This window comes from Atractosteus spatula, chromosome 11 (assembly GCF_055471065.1).
Source record: "Atractosteus spatula isolate fAtrSpa1 chromosome 11, fAtrSpa1.hap1, whole genome shotgun sequence".
NCBI lineage: Eukaryota > Metazoa > Chordata > Actinopteri > Semionotiformes > Lepisosteidae > Atractosteus > Atractosteus spatula.
This window is the reverse complement of record NC_142716.1, coordinates 9,798,605-9,816,014: the sequence shown is the minus strand read 5'-3', so window position 1 is coordinate 9,816,014 and position 17,410 is coordinate 9,798,605. Positions and strand designations below refer to the sequence as shown.

At 36.2% G+C, this 17,410-nt stretch overlaps 1 protein-coding gene across 1 annotated transcript; it reads right to left on the bottom strand.

The window, feature by feature from the left end:
• Positions 1-828: 828 nt before the first annotated feature.
• cnn3a (calponin 3, acidic a) lies at positions 829-16,581 on the bottom strand. The gene is made up of 7 exons (XM_088927055.1): positions 16,280-16,581; positions 4,368-4,489; positions 3,392-3,458; positions 2,841-2,978; positions 2,551-2,667; positions 2,139-2,285; positions 829-1,928 (listed from the first exon to the last, which is right to left on the bottom strand). The coding sequence occupies exons 1-7, from the start codon at positions 16,334-16,336 to the stop codon at positions 1,590-1,592; spliced, it is 987 nt and encodes a 328-aa protein (XP_088783181.1). The 5' UTR covers positions 16,337-16,581; the 3' UTR covers positions 829-1,589.
• Between the last annotated feature and the right edge of the window lie 829 nt (positions 16,582-17,410).

The following is a 17,410-nucleotide window of genomic DNA, read 5'->3' as shown; positions in this document are numbered from 1 at the left end:
CTGTAAGGAGTAAGATGAACATTTATCCCCACGCTAAATACCTACAGTATACTGTATATAGCTCAGTCAGGCCAATATACTTTAAGAGTAAAGGAGCCAAGACATTAATGTATTTTGGATTTCATTACATTTTTCTAAATTTTGTATTCAAGCAGGTCAAGTACAAAAACTGTCAAAGCAGAGCAAATAAGTTTCAAGAAATTAAAAGATATAAAACTTCCCCCCATTTTCACAGTGTCAATGTGAAGCCCAGCTGTTAACATTTCCAGTCCAAACATGCTCCCTCCAATAGCAGTTCATGAAAGTTTCATACAAAACCTTCATATAAACAAGGATCTGATTATTTTACTTTATTTGCTAAAACTTTGCGGTTTGAAAACTACTAGTTTTCTTAAAACTAGGCTGGCCACATAAATGTTACCAGAAATTGCAGAAAATCAATGTTAAGGATTCCTGCCAAAGGCCACTGTATTCACTAGAGGCATGTTTAGGGCTAGCAGCATAGAAATGTTTGTCTGTATAATAAATATACATTACATTTTTGCTTTTTAAAAGGTTAACATTCTCTAAAAATATCATTGCCTTGTTATAGTTATATTTTTTGCATTTAACAATGTCGATCCCAGCTTGTACTGTTCGATGTTAGAAAGATGGGTATTTTATATGCTGAGCCCCTGTCTTAAATCAACTGCATTTTAGTACTCAAAAGGAATTTAAAAAAAATGAAGAATGTTTTTATACTTTTGGTTTCTGAATTTGCAGTCTAAAATGTTAGAACCAATCATATCCCCCCCTCCAACACCAAAAGAAAAAAACATGACCAAGGAATTAAAGACTATTTATAACAATTTATTTATAAAAAAAAGAACCATACACAGAACAGTTTATACTGAGACACGGCAATAAATACAAGGGTTTGGGGTTTTCTAAATTGGTTATTTATGGCACACAACATAACAATGCAATACAATAAAGCACTATTTTAAAAGTTTGGTCATGTCTAATAACTTTAAAATAAACTTCACAATTTAAAAACTATTTCCAGTGACTTCAAATCAAACCAAGGAAAGAGCAAAGGACCTAATTTCAATACATAATTTTCTTCATTGGCCCTCAAGCCGCAGATTTAACTCCCTTAAATCCAGATTTAAAACCTAAAATGTTTTGTTTTAAGGAAAGTGAACAAAGTGACAAGTACACTGCATTTTACATTTGAATTATATGAATCCAAGAACAATTTCAACAATATTGATGGTGGTAGTATATAAAACTGATGCTGCATAGCTGTCATTAGTGAAGAGGAAGAAAAGGAAGTTATTTCACAGTACTCCATATTTCAAAAGATAAAAAACAGAATGGTTGTGTTATTTTAGAATCAACACTCAGCATTGTTACAGCTCTATAGATAAGCACAAATGACTTAAAAAATAAAAATACTGATGTCAAATTGGGAGAAAAAGAAACGCAGATAAGGCAATATTTTTGTCTTAGGCATCACAAATAAGGGAAGACTAGCAAAAATAGCAAAAAGCTTGCTTTGTTCATAAAATATACTGGTTTAATACTGATTTTACTATTGAGTACACTTCCTAATAATCTATGCCTTGATCGTTGTAGTGCCCATGGTATTCATCATTGTAGTTGCCTTGATACTCCTCTGGGTATTCTGCTTGGTAGTCACTGTCACTGATCTCAGAGCCATTTGTTCCTGTTCCTTGACTGCCATTGGTGTGCATCACTGGCTCTGTGGGAGAAGCACAGTACTTGGGATCGTACACCTGCCGTCCCAGCCCATAGACGCTCATGCCCTTCTGAGAGGCCACTTTGTTGGTGCCCATCTGTAGGGAAATGGTGGAGCAGTCCACTGGCTGTTGTGCCACCTTTTGATCAAAGATGTCTCTTCTGGTTCCTGGAGCTGCCATACCAGCCTGAGGACGCAACACACAGTTTAAACTCTCAAACCAGCTTTAATTTAAAAAAAAGGCACCCCCCCCCCCACCCCATAATTACAATTTGTTGTAAAAAAACTATTACAGTACTAATAATCAGACTTTAGGATTCTATTTTGTACAAAATAGAAAGCTTTACAGTACAAATACAGTTAATACAGGGCTTCTGCACATTAGTTATCATGGTACCTGGCTGGCTCCTTTGTTGGTTCCCATTTGCAAGCTGATGGTTGTCTGGTCATATGGCCTGTCTGCCTGCGTCTTTGGGTCATAAAGATGTCTCCTGGTTCCGTACGCAGTCATGCCAGCCTGGCTAGCACATTTGTTGGTTCCCATCTGCCAGTCAAGAAGAACAAAAAAAATCAAAAACAAGGTCCTACACTGGCTATTTCTTCATAATGTATCTACAGTAGTGATGCAGCTTCCAATTAATGCATAGCAGTGTTCTTCAAATGCGATTCTGCTTTAAATCAATTCTGTACTCCATTAGACGGCCAAAATCCACAGTACTACCAAATAATAGCATTGTTTACTGAATAGTGAAGAAGACTTATTTCCAAAGCTGGTATTTCCTTTGGTCCTTTGTGTAAGGAACTCTTACCTGAAGCCCAATAACACATTGGCCAGCTTTCAACTTCTCTTCATCGAACTGTCTTGTTTGCTTGTCTGCATATTTCACACCAATGTCAACCTTTGAGCCAATACCTTTGGTTTTAGCCTGTAAAGAGATTAAATCAACAGAACAATGTAATTTAATCAATCTGTAAACAGTTTTAGTACTTCTCCACCTTGGTAGGAGTACATAAGATATCACTGCCAAACCCTTCAGCATGCACAAAGACAAGAGAAGATGTGATTTTCCAGCCTTTTCCTCAAGTCTGCAGTACGTACCATACTGGCCAAGGCTAGCAGCGTGGTCTGAACTTGCGTCATGTTGCCATTTTCAAAGAGATCATTTGCTTCAAAGATGTCATTGGGCTTCAACCCATAAGTTAAAATCGCTTTGATGAAATTGCCAAGATTCTCCAGCTAAGGATAAAACAGAACATTTAATTTAAAGGAAACAATCATAAATAGCACCTAATTGTTTTAGAATGTATACCAAAAAATAGCAAATGGCCAAAATCACTTGAAACCATAGACATTTTGCATGAAGTGTTTCTGAAAAAAAAATAACAGTATACTAGGTAAGCAGAATAAAAAAAGCGACTTAAAATGGAAATCAATTTTACACTGCTTATATAATTTTTAATTTCCATTTGCCCATTAGCCAACTTGCAACTACAGTAAATGCAAGAGGTTTTGCTTTACAGTTAAGTACTGCAATATGCAACACAGCAAATGAGCCCAATTTCATATACTTGAATGTAAAAATACTCAGTTAACTACTAACCCTAAAAGTGCACATTGTGGAAGATGGGGTAGAAGGAAATGTTTCTTACCTTGTGCCAGTTGAGTTTGGAATGGTTGATTTTTTTCACAGAGCCAGGCTGAATTTTGTTAATTAATCTAAAAATGCAAAACATTACTAGTTGACAAACAATATAGAATTTCCATTAACATTATATAACACTAATGGCTAGTTCATACATGTAATGAAATAAGTCTAAAATTCACTGTCAAACACTTTTTTCCCCAAAGGACAGACTGCAAAACCTTCTCCACATACAATACCACAGAATGAAGAATTAGTCACTGCAAGATGAAGGATTACATGCAGTATTAAAAATTTGATCAAAAGGCAAGACATGGAAGAAACAGGAAAGGAAACTTAAGGAAGACCATTCTGCATTAGCCTTCTGGAAAGGGCCCTCACCAGAAAAAAGTGCAGAGGAAGTATAGAAAGGATTTGAAGAGGATTTAAACCTGCAGGCCAAAAACACAGCAGAAATTAAAAGCTGTTGAAACCATAGGACATTAGCCCAGACAAAAATGCCTGTCAGAAAGAATATCAAATGAGGCAATCAAAATAAAGTTACTGAAATGGAAATCAGATAATTACTCTTATACAAGAGTATATACATTTTTAATATACTCTTTAGAGTTCCAATAGCCCATTAACTTTCTACCCAACCAATATGCAAGAATAACTACAGTTTATCTCAGATTTACAGGTACAACCCCTGTACAGCACAAGAAACAAGACCTACTGACACCCTCCATCAGCTATCACTTGCAAGAGCCACGGTGCCTTACAGGAGAGTTACCACTCACTGAAGGAGTAGCATTCTTCATAGAGTTTGCTACACACCTCTGAGGTCATCCAGGAACCCCTTTCATAGTTGACAAGTGACTCAGCCGAACAAAGTCTGAACGGTAAAAAGTTACTTCCCAGAGAAAACTACAATATTATGCTTAGGTCTTACAACTACAACTAAAGTTCTTTAAAAGTAAAAAACATATTTCCCCCACACTTACTCGCATAGGATCACACCATCTTTGAGACCCTTTTGGAAATTGTCTCCAATAGGCATGCCAGTGACATCCTCGATCCAGTACCGCAGTTCCTCCTCCTTCTGGGAATCATATTTTTGTGCGATCTGGGAAGACAGCATTACAGCAGATCTTTGAAAAGCAATTTCCTTGGAGTTCAGAGTTCAGATGTTAATTGCAACAAAGTGCTTGAAAACGTCAACTAATCCTTTCAGAATTTGACTGCTAATTCTGACAATTCTTTTGGCGAATTGTTTATGAATAGGGTTTTGAATTTTAAAGTTACTGAATATTATGCAGTCATGTATACTGCATAAAAATATCCACATGATTCGAATTCTTGAAGCAAGTTAGTAGTTGTGGATTCCTACAAAGAATGAGACCAATTATTGACGTACTCAAAGTCATAGAAGACCTACAAAAGCCTTAACATGACTTCACTTTCTTCCTGTAGTTAAAATTAAAATATCAAAATGTTCTGAACCATGCTACATCAATTCCTAACAAACCTGATTCAGACATAGCTCTTCTCCATCTTGAAGATTTTTAGAATATTTATGCTAAAGATTGTTTTTTACCAGCTTCAACTGAAAAGGTGATTAATGACATTTGTAAGGGACCAAAAACCACATATGATCAACATAAGTTATATTTCCAAGAATCGGGCAGTTTTAACATCCAATTAGACTTTACTGCTTGCCTTTTTTAGGGAAGCTCATTTTGAGTAAGAAATGTAACCGTAAGTACATCATCATACTTATCGATTTCAATGTGGTTCTCCAAAAGAGCATTATCTAAAAAGAATTAGCCGTAATATCACAGGATTTGTGTACTTCACAGATCACAGGGATTCCCTTGCATATGCCTTTTATTCATTTAAATGACATGCCAAATCCTTACTGCATCCTACAGAGGTCTTTGCATAGCTCAATGACCCAAAGGGTTAAAATTGGAAATAAACCTTCAGGACTCAGGAAGTTGTCTTTTACCCACCTCCTGCTTAAAGATCATTGGCATATAGATAGACGAAACTCCCAGCATTTATCTTGTTTCCCTCTCAAAGGAACTAGGGCTTTTACAGGGTAATAAAAATGTGGGTCACCGTTTTGTCTCATTGGGAAAAAAAAATCAAAACCAAGATCAGACTAGAAATTTAATCTCATCTCAGATACTGCCCTTCTGAGAACTAAAGTCTGGCCTGGTTAGTACCAGGATGGGAGACTGCCAAGAAAAATAAGGTTGCTGCTTTAAGTGGTGTTGGTAGACAATAAGTGGCTCTCTACCCTCTGGGCCAGAACTGACAAAACCAATATCACAAATATCGCTATGTTGTACTTTGGATGAGGTGTTTAACCAAGGTCCTAACTTGTCTGGCATTAAATACTCCATAACACTTTGTAAGAGCAGGGGTGTCAACCCCAGTGTGCTGGATAAATTCCACACTAGACCTCCTTAAAGTTCTAACTTAATTCAATTAGCGGAGGAATTTCTGATTTGCTACATAGCAGCTCTCCTGAAACGTAATAGCTGCCATGGTTTACCCAGGCAAGTGCTAAACAAAGAGGGTACCCTCCTATAAATAAATTGCTATACAAGATCCTCCTAAAGGAAAAGTATATAGCCATCAGCTTATCAAGAGGAGAAACTGGGCATCTGCAAAAGACAATGATTACTGGAAAACAGTGGTGGTCATCCTAACATGTCAGCACAGTTGAAGAGTTTATTCCACATGATGTTCCAGAAAACCCACCACTATATTAGAGTCACACATTCAAGAGCACCTGTGGAACTAGACACAAATACTTTCGTTCAGGACAATAAACTAGCATCTCAACACAGGGGGAAAAAGGTCAACTATCATTTTTTTAAATACTTTGCAAGCCCAGTCAAATACAATGCCTAAACATAGGATAAAGATGTAAACCCAATTTAGGGCATATTATAACTGGAAAAAAAAAAAAGTAGATCCAGGAATAATTACATTCTTTGATGTAAGAGTGTTTACTGCAAAAAACTTCATAAATGGGCCCTTGTATTAAGTGTAACCCTTTTCTGAACACATTTCATAGAAAGAAGACAATGTGACAATGGACAGTATTGTATGAATCCTCTATAGTTGCATAGTTAGCACAAATAAACACTTGCACTCATGCAAGGATTTTGAAATAAGAGACCACTCACAGCAAAATATGAAGACAGTCAAGTAACCATCAAGCTACTACTCACTTCTTTTCAAGCCACCTGGTTGCAATTGTCAATTCTCAAGTGTGGATAGCAAGAAATGTACTCAAACTTGGTCAGGTTTTTGGTAAATTGTTGGAATCAATTTAGTCGAGACCACAGTCCAGACACTGTAGAAGATCTCACTTTAAGAAAAAAAGCCTCCTTATATCCCACATATTTATCCTGGAACAAATCCAAATGCTGCCGAGATACAGGAAATTGCATGAAAATGTTTCTTCGGGAAAGGATTTACTGGACAGTGAACTCCATGCATCATAAAAAGAAACACATGGTCACTCTGGAACCACTAAAAATGACCCTTGGAAGACAGCTACATAGTAATTCTTAACTTTTGGAAAAAGTTAAAATTTTTCCAGCAAAACAGAGCTAGCTAGTCCTTCAAGTCATCTTATCACCATACTACAACACCAGTATAACAATGACCAATTTCACTAAAGCCCTTTAGCCACACGGCAATAACTCATTTTTCATGCAAGAGGAAGACAACAGCATGAGAAGAAATCTTGATTTAGGATCTAAATTAACCCTAAATGTAGGGTTTTATGTCTCTTCAATTTCCCTCCGGTATCCAGCTGCCAACTTTAGTTGCTGTTATTTTAAATCAATGGAATAATAGCTTACGAATTAGTTCATTAAGGAAGTATATACTGAACATATCAGCTATTACAAGCACTTGCACTAAAAGATTAATTTCACTGTGTGGTGTTGATACACCATCACCCTTCCAGGATAAATTATGGCAGGGTTCAGCTCGAGCAACTACCAAAGAATCTAAAATATATTCTAAAAAAAAATCTAACAAGAAAAACAGCCTTTGGTAACCAACACCATTGTTATCATAAACAAATCAAGGTATGTGCTGGGTGGTGCACTTTAGACACCACATCTCAATCCCTAGTGAAATGTCTTAACTTGTGCAGAACAGCCTACCTTTTGTCATTTACATGAATTCCCCATTATGTCTTGAACCAATATGACAATTCAGGCAGTTTTAACAAGCATTCTCTCAGTATTAACTTTAAAGGGGAAATACAGTCCCAATTTCTCAGACTTTGTTAAATCTTGCTAAAAAGTTGACAGTATCACAAAATTTCACAAATTCCAAATCATGAACTTTGCAAAAGTACTGTACAGTCTCCTTGTTGTCGTAAAACCCCCAGGCGAGAATGAGTTTGCGGGAACTGCCACATGAAGTTCAGTAGTCACTGCAAGTACAATGTTGTGCAGCAGACATTTCACCACAAACGTTCAAGTGTGATCTGTATAGAGTTAACAAGTTGTATTTGTTGGCAAAAGTCAAGAGTAATATTTCTACTGGATTAAAGGAGTAAACAAGCAGGCTTGTGAATATCATGTAATAGGGCCATTCACCTCACCGGAAGTTTGGTCGCTTTGTTCCGAATTACAGAATATGGCACTGCACACACCTGGAAATTTAAAGTATTGTGTGACGTACACCAATGTTACTTTCATTGTGGTTCGAAAGCACTCAAAGCTGATTGTAACCCCGAAATAAAAAATTAGCATGGCAGTTCCCTTTTAAGGATTACTGCCATGGAATGGGAACTTCACACCTTCCAATTTACAAGGATTGGTGGGGTTAGGGGTGGGGCAGAAACCAATAAGACTTAACATGTGTCAAACATTTGTCTTGTCATATGGATACAACAATAGCTGTACACAAGGGAAAGTCTGTTTTTTATTGCAATTCATTCTTTTAACTATGCTAGTTCCAGTAAGACTAAACCAAAGCCATTTAAAATCAACAAAACCTGCAATGTAAACTACTTTTAAAGTAAACTATTATTCTGTTTCTGTTCTGAGCCATTGAACTAGGTTTTAAAAAGGTTAACCTTTAAACCATACAATAAGCCTGCAGTTTTGTACTCCCGCACATTTTAGACGTGCTATGTGAATGACAGCTGACAATGAACAATTTCCTCTTTATACTTGTTAAAGTGAATTTCAGCACACTGCTTAAATGACAGCCAATCCTTAAAAAGGGCAAAACTGTGTTGAGGCTTTATTGTACTGGCCTTTACTCATTCTTGGAAAATAACATCAGACTATTTCAAATGTGATTGTTTTTTCCAGTCCTACTAGGTCTTTCTCCATGACTACAATGTTTCAAAATTTCAAAAATTTTTCAAGTTTCAAAAATCACTAGTGGTCCTTCGTGAAAGTGTAATCACTTCAATAACTCCTTTTGCACAAGAGAAATTGAACTAATTACTGTGCAGATAAATGGTTTTATTCATGAACACAGACTTTAGGAAAGCAGCCCAGAACAAAAACTGAGTTTCTGTCCCTGTTCGATAGAATTGGCAAACTCGGCTTCTGAGGAAAAATCTGGAAAGCTATGGCTTCATCCCACAGGAATTAAACCCCAGACACACACCCCCCCAAGTATTTCCTGCTGACTGCGCACAACTGAACAAACATCTGGAGAAAGAGCTTGGAGAGAATGCTACAGAAGCTTTTGTATAATGAAACTGATCAATTGAAACTAACTTGCATGTAAACGCTGTAGGTTTCCCTTTCTAAATTAAAATAAAAACATTTTGAAATATGCTCTCCATTACACTTTTACTAAATTTAGATCACAATTACTTCCTTCAAGATTGTTACCTTTTATCACCACTTAACACTTAACTTGTTTCAAATACTTTCCAGGTTTTAAGCCAAATTCTGAAAAGTGCTGCATTTTATAAAATACATCCATTATGCAGAATCCACAACTTTTTTTATTTTTAACTTTTTTATTTTTTAAGGGCAATATTGCAATTTAATATTTTATGACCTTCCCCGAGATGTACAATAGGTCGATCATTGATATTCCTTTGTTCAGAGATGTCTCAAAGAACTTAATTTTATTTAACTTGTAGGTTTTGATTAAAATGATAAACCCCCATCAAAAGCTTTAGTATCTCACGTCAATTATCTCCTTGTTAAATAAAGGACGACCCAAACTATGAAACAAATAGCAGCTGGGTATACTGTATAATGCTTATTAATAATTTACCTTCAACTCCATTACAGATGCCTAACTGAGCAGATAATGGGTTTAGAATAAACAAGCAGATGAGAAGAACATGGGACAATTTATGCACTGTACTCTATGTCAATGTATAGTTGGTCTATACCAGGCTCACAAGTATTGACTATTAAGGAATTAAAAAAAAACCCGAGACAGACCTTTTTGGAGTTTTTTTTATCCAGGTATAGTGGTATTAAGAGATTCCTGGAACTACGTACAGTTTATAAAATCTTTAAAGACACCATGTTCTTAAATACTACTTTTTAAACTGGAACACAAAGAGCAGTAGTGCCGTTTTCAGCCTCTTAAATGTATTGTTACTAAAAGTTTGTCGTCAAAACATTCTAGGATGGCTAACTAATAAACCATGATAATTTTCAGGGAACTATTTCCCCATCAGTTTTGTTTTTAAAGATGGCATAGGGTGAAATGTTGAAGATTTGCCTAACTGAATTTATACAGAGAAGCATTTGGCTGACCTGCTTCAAGTGTGTCAGCAGACTATACTAAAGCCATCCCATCAGTAGTAATGAATGCTAGAGGGCCCGAGAGGAATGTAGGAATACACTGCAGCCTTTTTGAACAACTTTGCTGCCTTGTAATATTACCTAGTACCAGGGCAGTATTTCTCCTCACCACCATCTTCAAAAGAAAATGCCTGAATGGGACTCTATTCACAGCTCCTTGGCCCCCTTCCGAGTAAAGACTTTGCAACCACATGGGAAACACGAAAATACCAGAGTTCACTGTGCAGCAATCAGACATTACAGAGATCGACTGCATATCAGGAAAACTAGAACTTGCCCAAGAAGTAAACACGTATTCATATAAAGATTGGTAGTCAAGGCAGTTAAACTGAACATGAGAAAAGGGCAATAAATTAAGAGACCATGCACTAAATCACAATTTTATTGAAAATCCCAAAGAATCCCATTCAACAATATGGTTATGATTGTAAAGATACTTCAATGCATCAACAATGAGTATTGAAAAAGATTGGAAATTAATTTCAAAATTAAGAATAAATGTACTCACATTGTAATTCTTTGCACTTATATAGTGCTTTTCAAGTCAAAGAATTCTGAATTGCTTATATGTAGGAGAAGAATATATACCACTGAAATCATCCAAGTGGGTCCTGCATAAGTAGCAGCAGAACAGGCAAAAAAAAAAGTATGCCGAGTATCATGGAATCCTTAATGATAAAACAGTCAGATGCTCAGTCTAATTTGACTGGTATTTTAGGAATTTCATGTGTAAGTGGAGACCAGCATTATGATCTCATGCTTAGTATTTAAACCTCATAGCAGATGGAAAAAAAAATGCAAAACTACTAGAAAACCAAAGCTTTGAGTTCAGGATCTTGAGCTAACATTTCAATCGATTTCCTCCTTTGAGGGTGATAATTTGACTTGGAAGAAAAATCACTGCATACCCCAGCTGCATTAAAGTCTTTTGCCACAAATTGTAACTGTCTTTGTAAGATAACCCACAGACAACCACACATACTAATCTGTCATTAAAAAAATCTGCAAGTGTATAACTTGTGCTGTATTTTGTTCCCTTTCTGCATTAAAAAGGGGCAGATAGGAATGCTACTCTAGTAGAAACTAGTCAGAGATGAACTCAGGGACTTTTTTTACAGCTAATCACCACTAGCAGGAATGAAATTTCCAAAATATTTGATTTGTGGGTTGGATTATCATCAATTTCATGTGCCTCTATGTTAAGAGAGCAGAAAAATATTGATTGCACTAACAAATATTGAATTTTTTTAACCTAGTTACAACCGTTCTCCCTCTCAAGGGCAATGCAGTTCAGCACCAGGTTACATTGCACATGGAATGGAGATAATTAGTCTTTTAATCCACAAGACGTATCACCACCTGTTTGTAAATACCCTGGAAAAACCCAAGTTGATCCTACGCCACATAAAACACCATTTAAACAGACACCTTACCTAGGAATTCTTTTTTTATATTGAACTTTACTGCCCATGAGAGAAATATGCCCCTAAGTGTACTGTACATTGCAGGCATCTGGTTAGTTAAGAGAAGATGCTCTTGTACAGCAAGTCTATAATACCTGAAGTACAACGTTTTAGAGTGGCACTACAGACTTGTCTGCAGATTCCCAGAACCTGAAACCAGTCATTCCAGATGGAGACTTGATTCATAAGTCACACATACTTTGTCATTAAAGGTGCCATATGTAGAACCATAACATAAATAGCTGTACTTCAAAAATTCACATTCTTCAAAAATCACAAAGTCTTTGTTGCTTTTACTAAAGGATTAAAGAATGCAGCCATTAATATAACCCTATATGAATATTAATTCATTTCATTAAATACGCAAGATATGGGGAAATGTTTGTCAAGAACATCCACAACAGTTGTTGCTCATCTGATCACAGCTTTGGTATTAAAGATTACATATAGTATAGAGGCCTCAGATACTACTTGTTAAATTGGGAGAAAAAAGAAGCAAAATCAAAATTTTAACTTCTACATAAGTACAAAACATCTGAACAGAGTATATTCTTTATCCTATGAGTCAAATAAAAATCCTCACAAGCAAAATTAAAGCTATTTCACCAAGTGTGTGCTTTACCCACTTTTAAGACTGCAGTCAAGTCATGAATGAAGTCAATGAATAAAGTCTGTATGGCCTGTTAAATGAATTGGACATTTTGATGTCATTTTATCATTTCATCAAAATGTAAATCAAATGTATCAGAAATCCCGTTACTTCTCCTGATGGTGTGCCAGGAGCAATATATACTGTATATATAGGTTATGCAAAAGGGAAATGCATACCAAGCCACTGTGCACAACACCTAGACTTACAGTAAACCAAAATTTCATCCAATTTCACACAAAGTGAGCCCTCAAGATAACAGGATCTTGAGTGTTTTTAAATATTGCTGAACCGTTCACCTTTACTATAGTACATTTTATTTAGGGGGACAATGTCAAATATTGATGTGTTGATTCAAAAATATTTGCACGCCAAAAAACTCCAAACAAATCCAGTTAAAGTCAGAAGTAATACCATTCACACCATATGTGAAGTAGATTAATACAAGATAAGCCCTGGGACACAATTAAACCTGCCAAGCCATGTTGTTGAAGCCAATGCAAAGATTTCTTTTAGAAAATGGCTGGGTGAGAGCCTAGGATCAATTCGCTACTATCCACCAAATGACCTAGAGGGGTCAAATACCCTGATCGGGTTTGAAACCTTCCTTATGTTATCTTTGTCGGTTCATTCAGCTTCTTTAGAACACAGGCTTCATTATATTTTCCATTAGTTGTAACAAATCACTGGAGCCTGGCCTGTCAGTCAGCTAATTCTCTCCAAGCATTCCTCTTAATAAAGGGCATCTGTATTGTCTCCCTGCTGGCAGCTGCAATGGAAAATACTTCAGATCATACTATTATTTTTCTGAAATGGCCCATTTCTTCTCTTCTCACTTGGGGGGAAAAAAAAACTCCTTCTGCCACAAGTCAAGAAAGAATCGGCACAAGAACCTTGCTAATTTAGTTATATTGTATTCTATCAGGGAAAAAAATAATTTAGATTATGGTTACGATATGAAACCATAGATATTATCCAACAAAAGGAGAGCTACAAGTTCATTTGGCAATGAGAGACAGAAGCCACTGGTTCAAAGTCCAAGTGGACTATTTAATATATAGAAGTGAAAATAGACCAGAAGGTAAATCTTTAGGTTAAAGGGTACTGCTTAGTCACGTTATTTTCTGTGGTCAGTATTTTCAAGAACCTTGTACAACTATTACATACAGTATAGCACCTTTAAACGCAACTGTTTTAAAATGCTGCAATCATTAAACAGAGATGGTTCCCCCCCCCCAACAATCACTGTTTAAAGCAATCAAGCAATGTAAAACAAATCCTTACTATGAATGCTTGGCAGGTTAACATTCCCTTACTCACTAAGATGTTCCTTTAAAATGAAGTTAAGCAAATCTGACCATTATTCAGATTAAGTAACACCAAACCTGTGTGGCATCGTTTTTAGCCCATTCAACATTGCATGTTTTCTAATGTTTGTGAAGACTTTACACTGACTCTCATTCTAGTATTTTAACCACCACTTAAATGAAGCTCCAAATGGCATAAAAATACTAGAAATTAAAGCACTTTTTTTTAAAGAAAAGGCAAGCATTTCACTCCAAGTATAACTGACAAATGATCCATTTGTACGGAGTTACTATAGTTTGAGAAAAATCCCAACATTAACAGTAATATACAGTATAAACTCCACCCACCCCGCATTCCAATGATAAATATACTTCACGTCATAACCGTGTGATTAAAACCCAATGCATAAACAAAAACTTTTCCAAGAATACAGCAGGCATCAGCACTAAGAGGAAGTTTGAGGCATGTCTAACTTTTGGAAGGAACTGTCAGCTGCTTTTCCATATCATAAAAATCAGTCTTGTTTATTTGTTTCTCGTTAGCTGTGAAATAGCGTCTTATCTAACTGATTACTTTAATTTGATGGATAGTAACATGTGGCATCTATTCCCAGAATGTACCCTTAAAAGCACTTCATTTAAATGGCACTTATGCTTGCATTAAAAAGGGGAAAGAACAGACAATTTAAACGTTGTCCAGTGAAAAGACTGATTTCACTTTATTTATTAACTTCAAAATATTTTGCTGAGGGTATGAAAGGTGTTTGTTATTTTTACATCCAGATATAGCTCACAACGACTCACCTCAATTTGATCTTGGTACATAAAGAAAATTAGCAAAAACAAGACTTTTGCTTTTCTATCCCTGTAGACTACTAACAATGTCCTGTGGTAAAAGATTCCTGGATTAGTACAATCGGAAAAAGTATGAATTATCCAATTAAAGCATTTTGTCCTGTATAATTTGACTAATGCGTATACAACTCCTTTTTAAAAGGATAAAAATAATTTAATAATGCAAAAAAAAAACAAAAGAAGAAAGAAGTTCAGATCTTGCTGCCTAAAAGTTCAAAGAAACCAACTTTACAGAACAGTTTCAAAATTTTAAGAAGCAACCTGAAGATCCGGTAGTTATCTATACTGGAGATTAAATGGTGCCAACCCTTGTGGTTTATCGCCAAATGACTCTTGAAATCTCTGCTCGCTGCATCTCGCTTAATGGTGGCTTCCTATGGATAAATGGTGATGTAATGCTTTGGGAATCCTGACCAGGATTCTACCCCCCTCCTCCTCCTCCTCCTCCTCCGCTAGACATTTTCTTTTCGCAATCCGTTACGACGTAACATCTCTCAATATTTAAAGCTTAACGCAGTAAAACCGGACTACCTACTGTTAAATCAAGAAAACGTGAACGTCACACGTTTCTCCCTCTACCAATCATTTCAGGAAAGTGCACTTCAGGACAATTGCTCAAGGTTACAAAACGGTAGAACCAAAGCTAAATTCAGTTTCGTGCGCTTTTTCTTCCAACACCTAATTACGGCACAACAGTATAAATAAACTCGCAATTAAACAGCTCATAGGCATATCCTTAGATCTGCGTTTCCCTATTAGTTTAGGTAACAATATAAAGGTTTTTTTCCCCCTAGAATATTGTAACGGAGTACGTGGATTCTACATGTCCCAGCTCCTCCCAAACAGCTAATAGATCCAGAACAATGAATTCGGCAGCGGATTTCATTCATATGGCTCCTACTATGCCGCATACCAAACCAGCGCTAAACAATGGGTTCCTGTGGCTCTCCTGCGTACACGCATGAGCTGCGCATCAAGAATGCCGATGTTTACCAAAGCGTTTGATTTACACACACAAAATAAAACAGATTGCAGGCTCTGACGAATGTGATTTTTGTTGAAACAGTAACCAGAAACTGGATAGACCATCTATAAACGAATAGACATCAGGATAAATAGTCCCGTCATTAAACAATAAAGATACCGACTAGTATTTTGTTGAGCAACCTTTTCAACCAACTGGTCTTCGTTTTATTACTGTATTTTTGCAACAACAAAAAAAATACAACTGTGTTAATAATTACTCGAGTCAAAAATAGCAAAGGATAGAAATTATTATTCACTTTTAAAAACCAAAAAGTGGAACCTTCGGAACATGAGCTCCAAATCGTATTCATAAAGTCAAAACACTTTTTACACGATACTCATTCTAAACTGTATTAAGATACATAATCGGTACTATATCTGAATTTCATCGTCTCGGAAAGTCAAAGAGGAACATCAAAGAGAGACCGTATCTGTTTTTCCAATAGCCGAAATAACATTCTCAATAGTTTTTTTTAAAAAAGGACAGGTTAACTATTACATTGTTCTACCTTTTAAAAAGCAACACAGACTTATATGAAGGGTGTGTATAACTACTCGCACGAATCTCTAAAAGAAACCTTACAATTGTATGAAATTGAGCTTTTTAAGTGTTACACTGGACTACCAGAGGGACCGATAGGGTCGTTAAATCACAATTATGCTCTGACACTCGGAAAGACGCAACATCTGTAAAACCAGATTTACCAAAAAAAAAGAAAGTTCTATGAACCAACTCCGAGAATTCAGTCAATTTCTTAAAGTATACCTTTCTTTTTTTCCTCCTCTTACCTTGCTTTTCACTTCTGCAGATAACCCGTAGGCTGGCCCTTTGTTGAACTGAGTCATTTTCCTTTGTTACAGATAATAAAATACCAATGCTTAGATACAATAGAGTTATGCGTCCTCTTAGTTGCTGTTTTTCAAAACGACAGCAAGATGAGGCTGCCTGTTTTTCTCCCAGCTCAGTCCAAACAAATTGCTAAAAGTCCGTGCACGCTGAGCCCTTATATGCACTCCTACTTGTCCCAAACAGATTGTCCGAAACAGCGTCTCCGCAGAAAGTTCTGGTTTCAATAGCTCATTTTTTGTGCGCTGAAAAACTGTCGCAAGACGATTGACGGCCACAAGTTGACCAATCAGAGACGCTGATTTTGTATCTACTCTCCCTTTTGTTAAAACAAGAGGCTGCTAATTGAAGCTGACGTCAGCTGATATCGAAACTCAGCTTCGCTTCAAATCTGGTTTGAAGGCTTTGAAAAAAAAACAGATATGACATTTATTATAGCTTTCATATTTCTTTTTTTAATCTATCGGTTTCGGTCAGTTATCTGTTATTATACACAATGTTGCAATGAAGATACACTGAATATGTGTTGTGTGTTTCATTCTGTCATTTTTTTGTTTTACAACAGATACAACTTCTGTGAAATAAAAAGTTGTAAAAGTTGGAATGTTCGTTGTTTCCCAAAATATTAACCGGTCTCTGAATCGTAACTTAAACACGATTTAGTATGCTTTAGTATGAAAATCCAGATGTATATTTAATATATTTGATAGAAACATATTCAAAATTAAAGACATACAGTATATGGCTTTCACTAGTATGTACAAAATAAAAATATGTAAAAAAAAACATTCACATATATTTCTAAATGCAAGATAAATTCTATTCATATGCCAGCAGAGTGACGTTTGTGAATCCTTTTGCTCTGACAACCTTGAGGAGGCATTCAACTACCTGTTAGGGTTATTTGGCCACTCCTCCAAGCAGTATCTCTCCAGCTCAGGTTGCACAACCTGCTCTTGTGATCTGTTTTCCACAGCTTGTGCCATTAATGTTCCACTAGAGATTGTGATAGTCCAGGAAAGACAGATTTTTAAGCCTTTTTACCCTTTTGGTCATTGTGTTTGATGCATGCT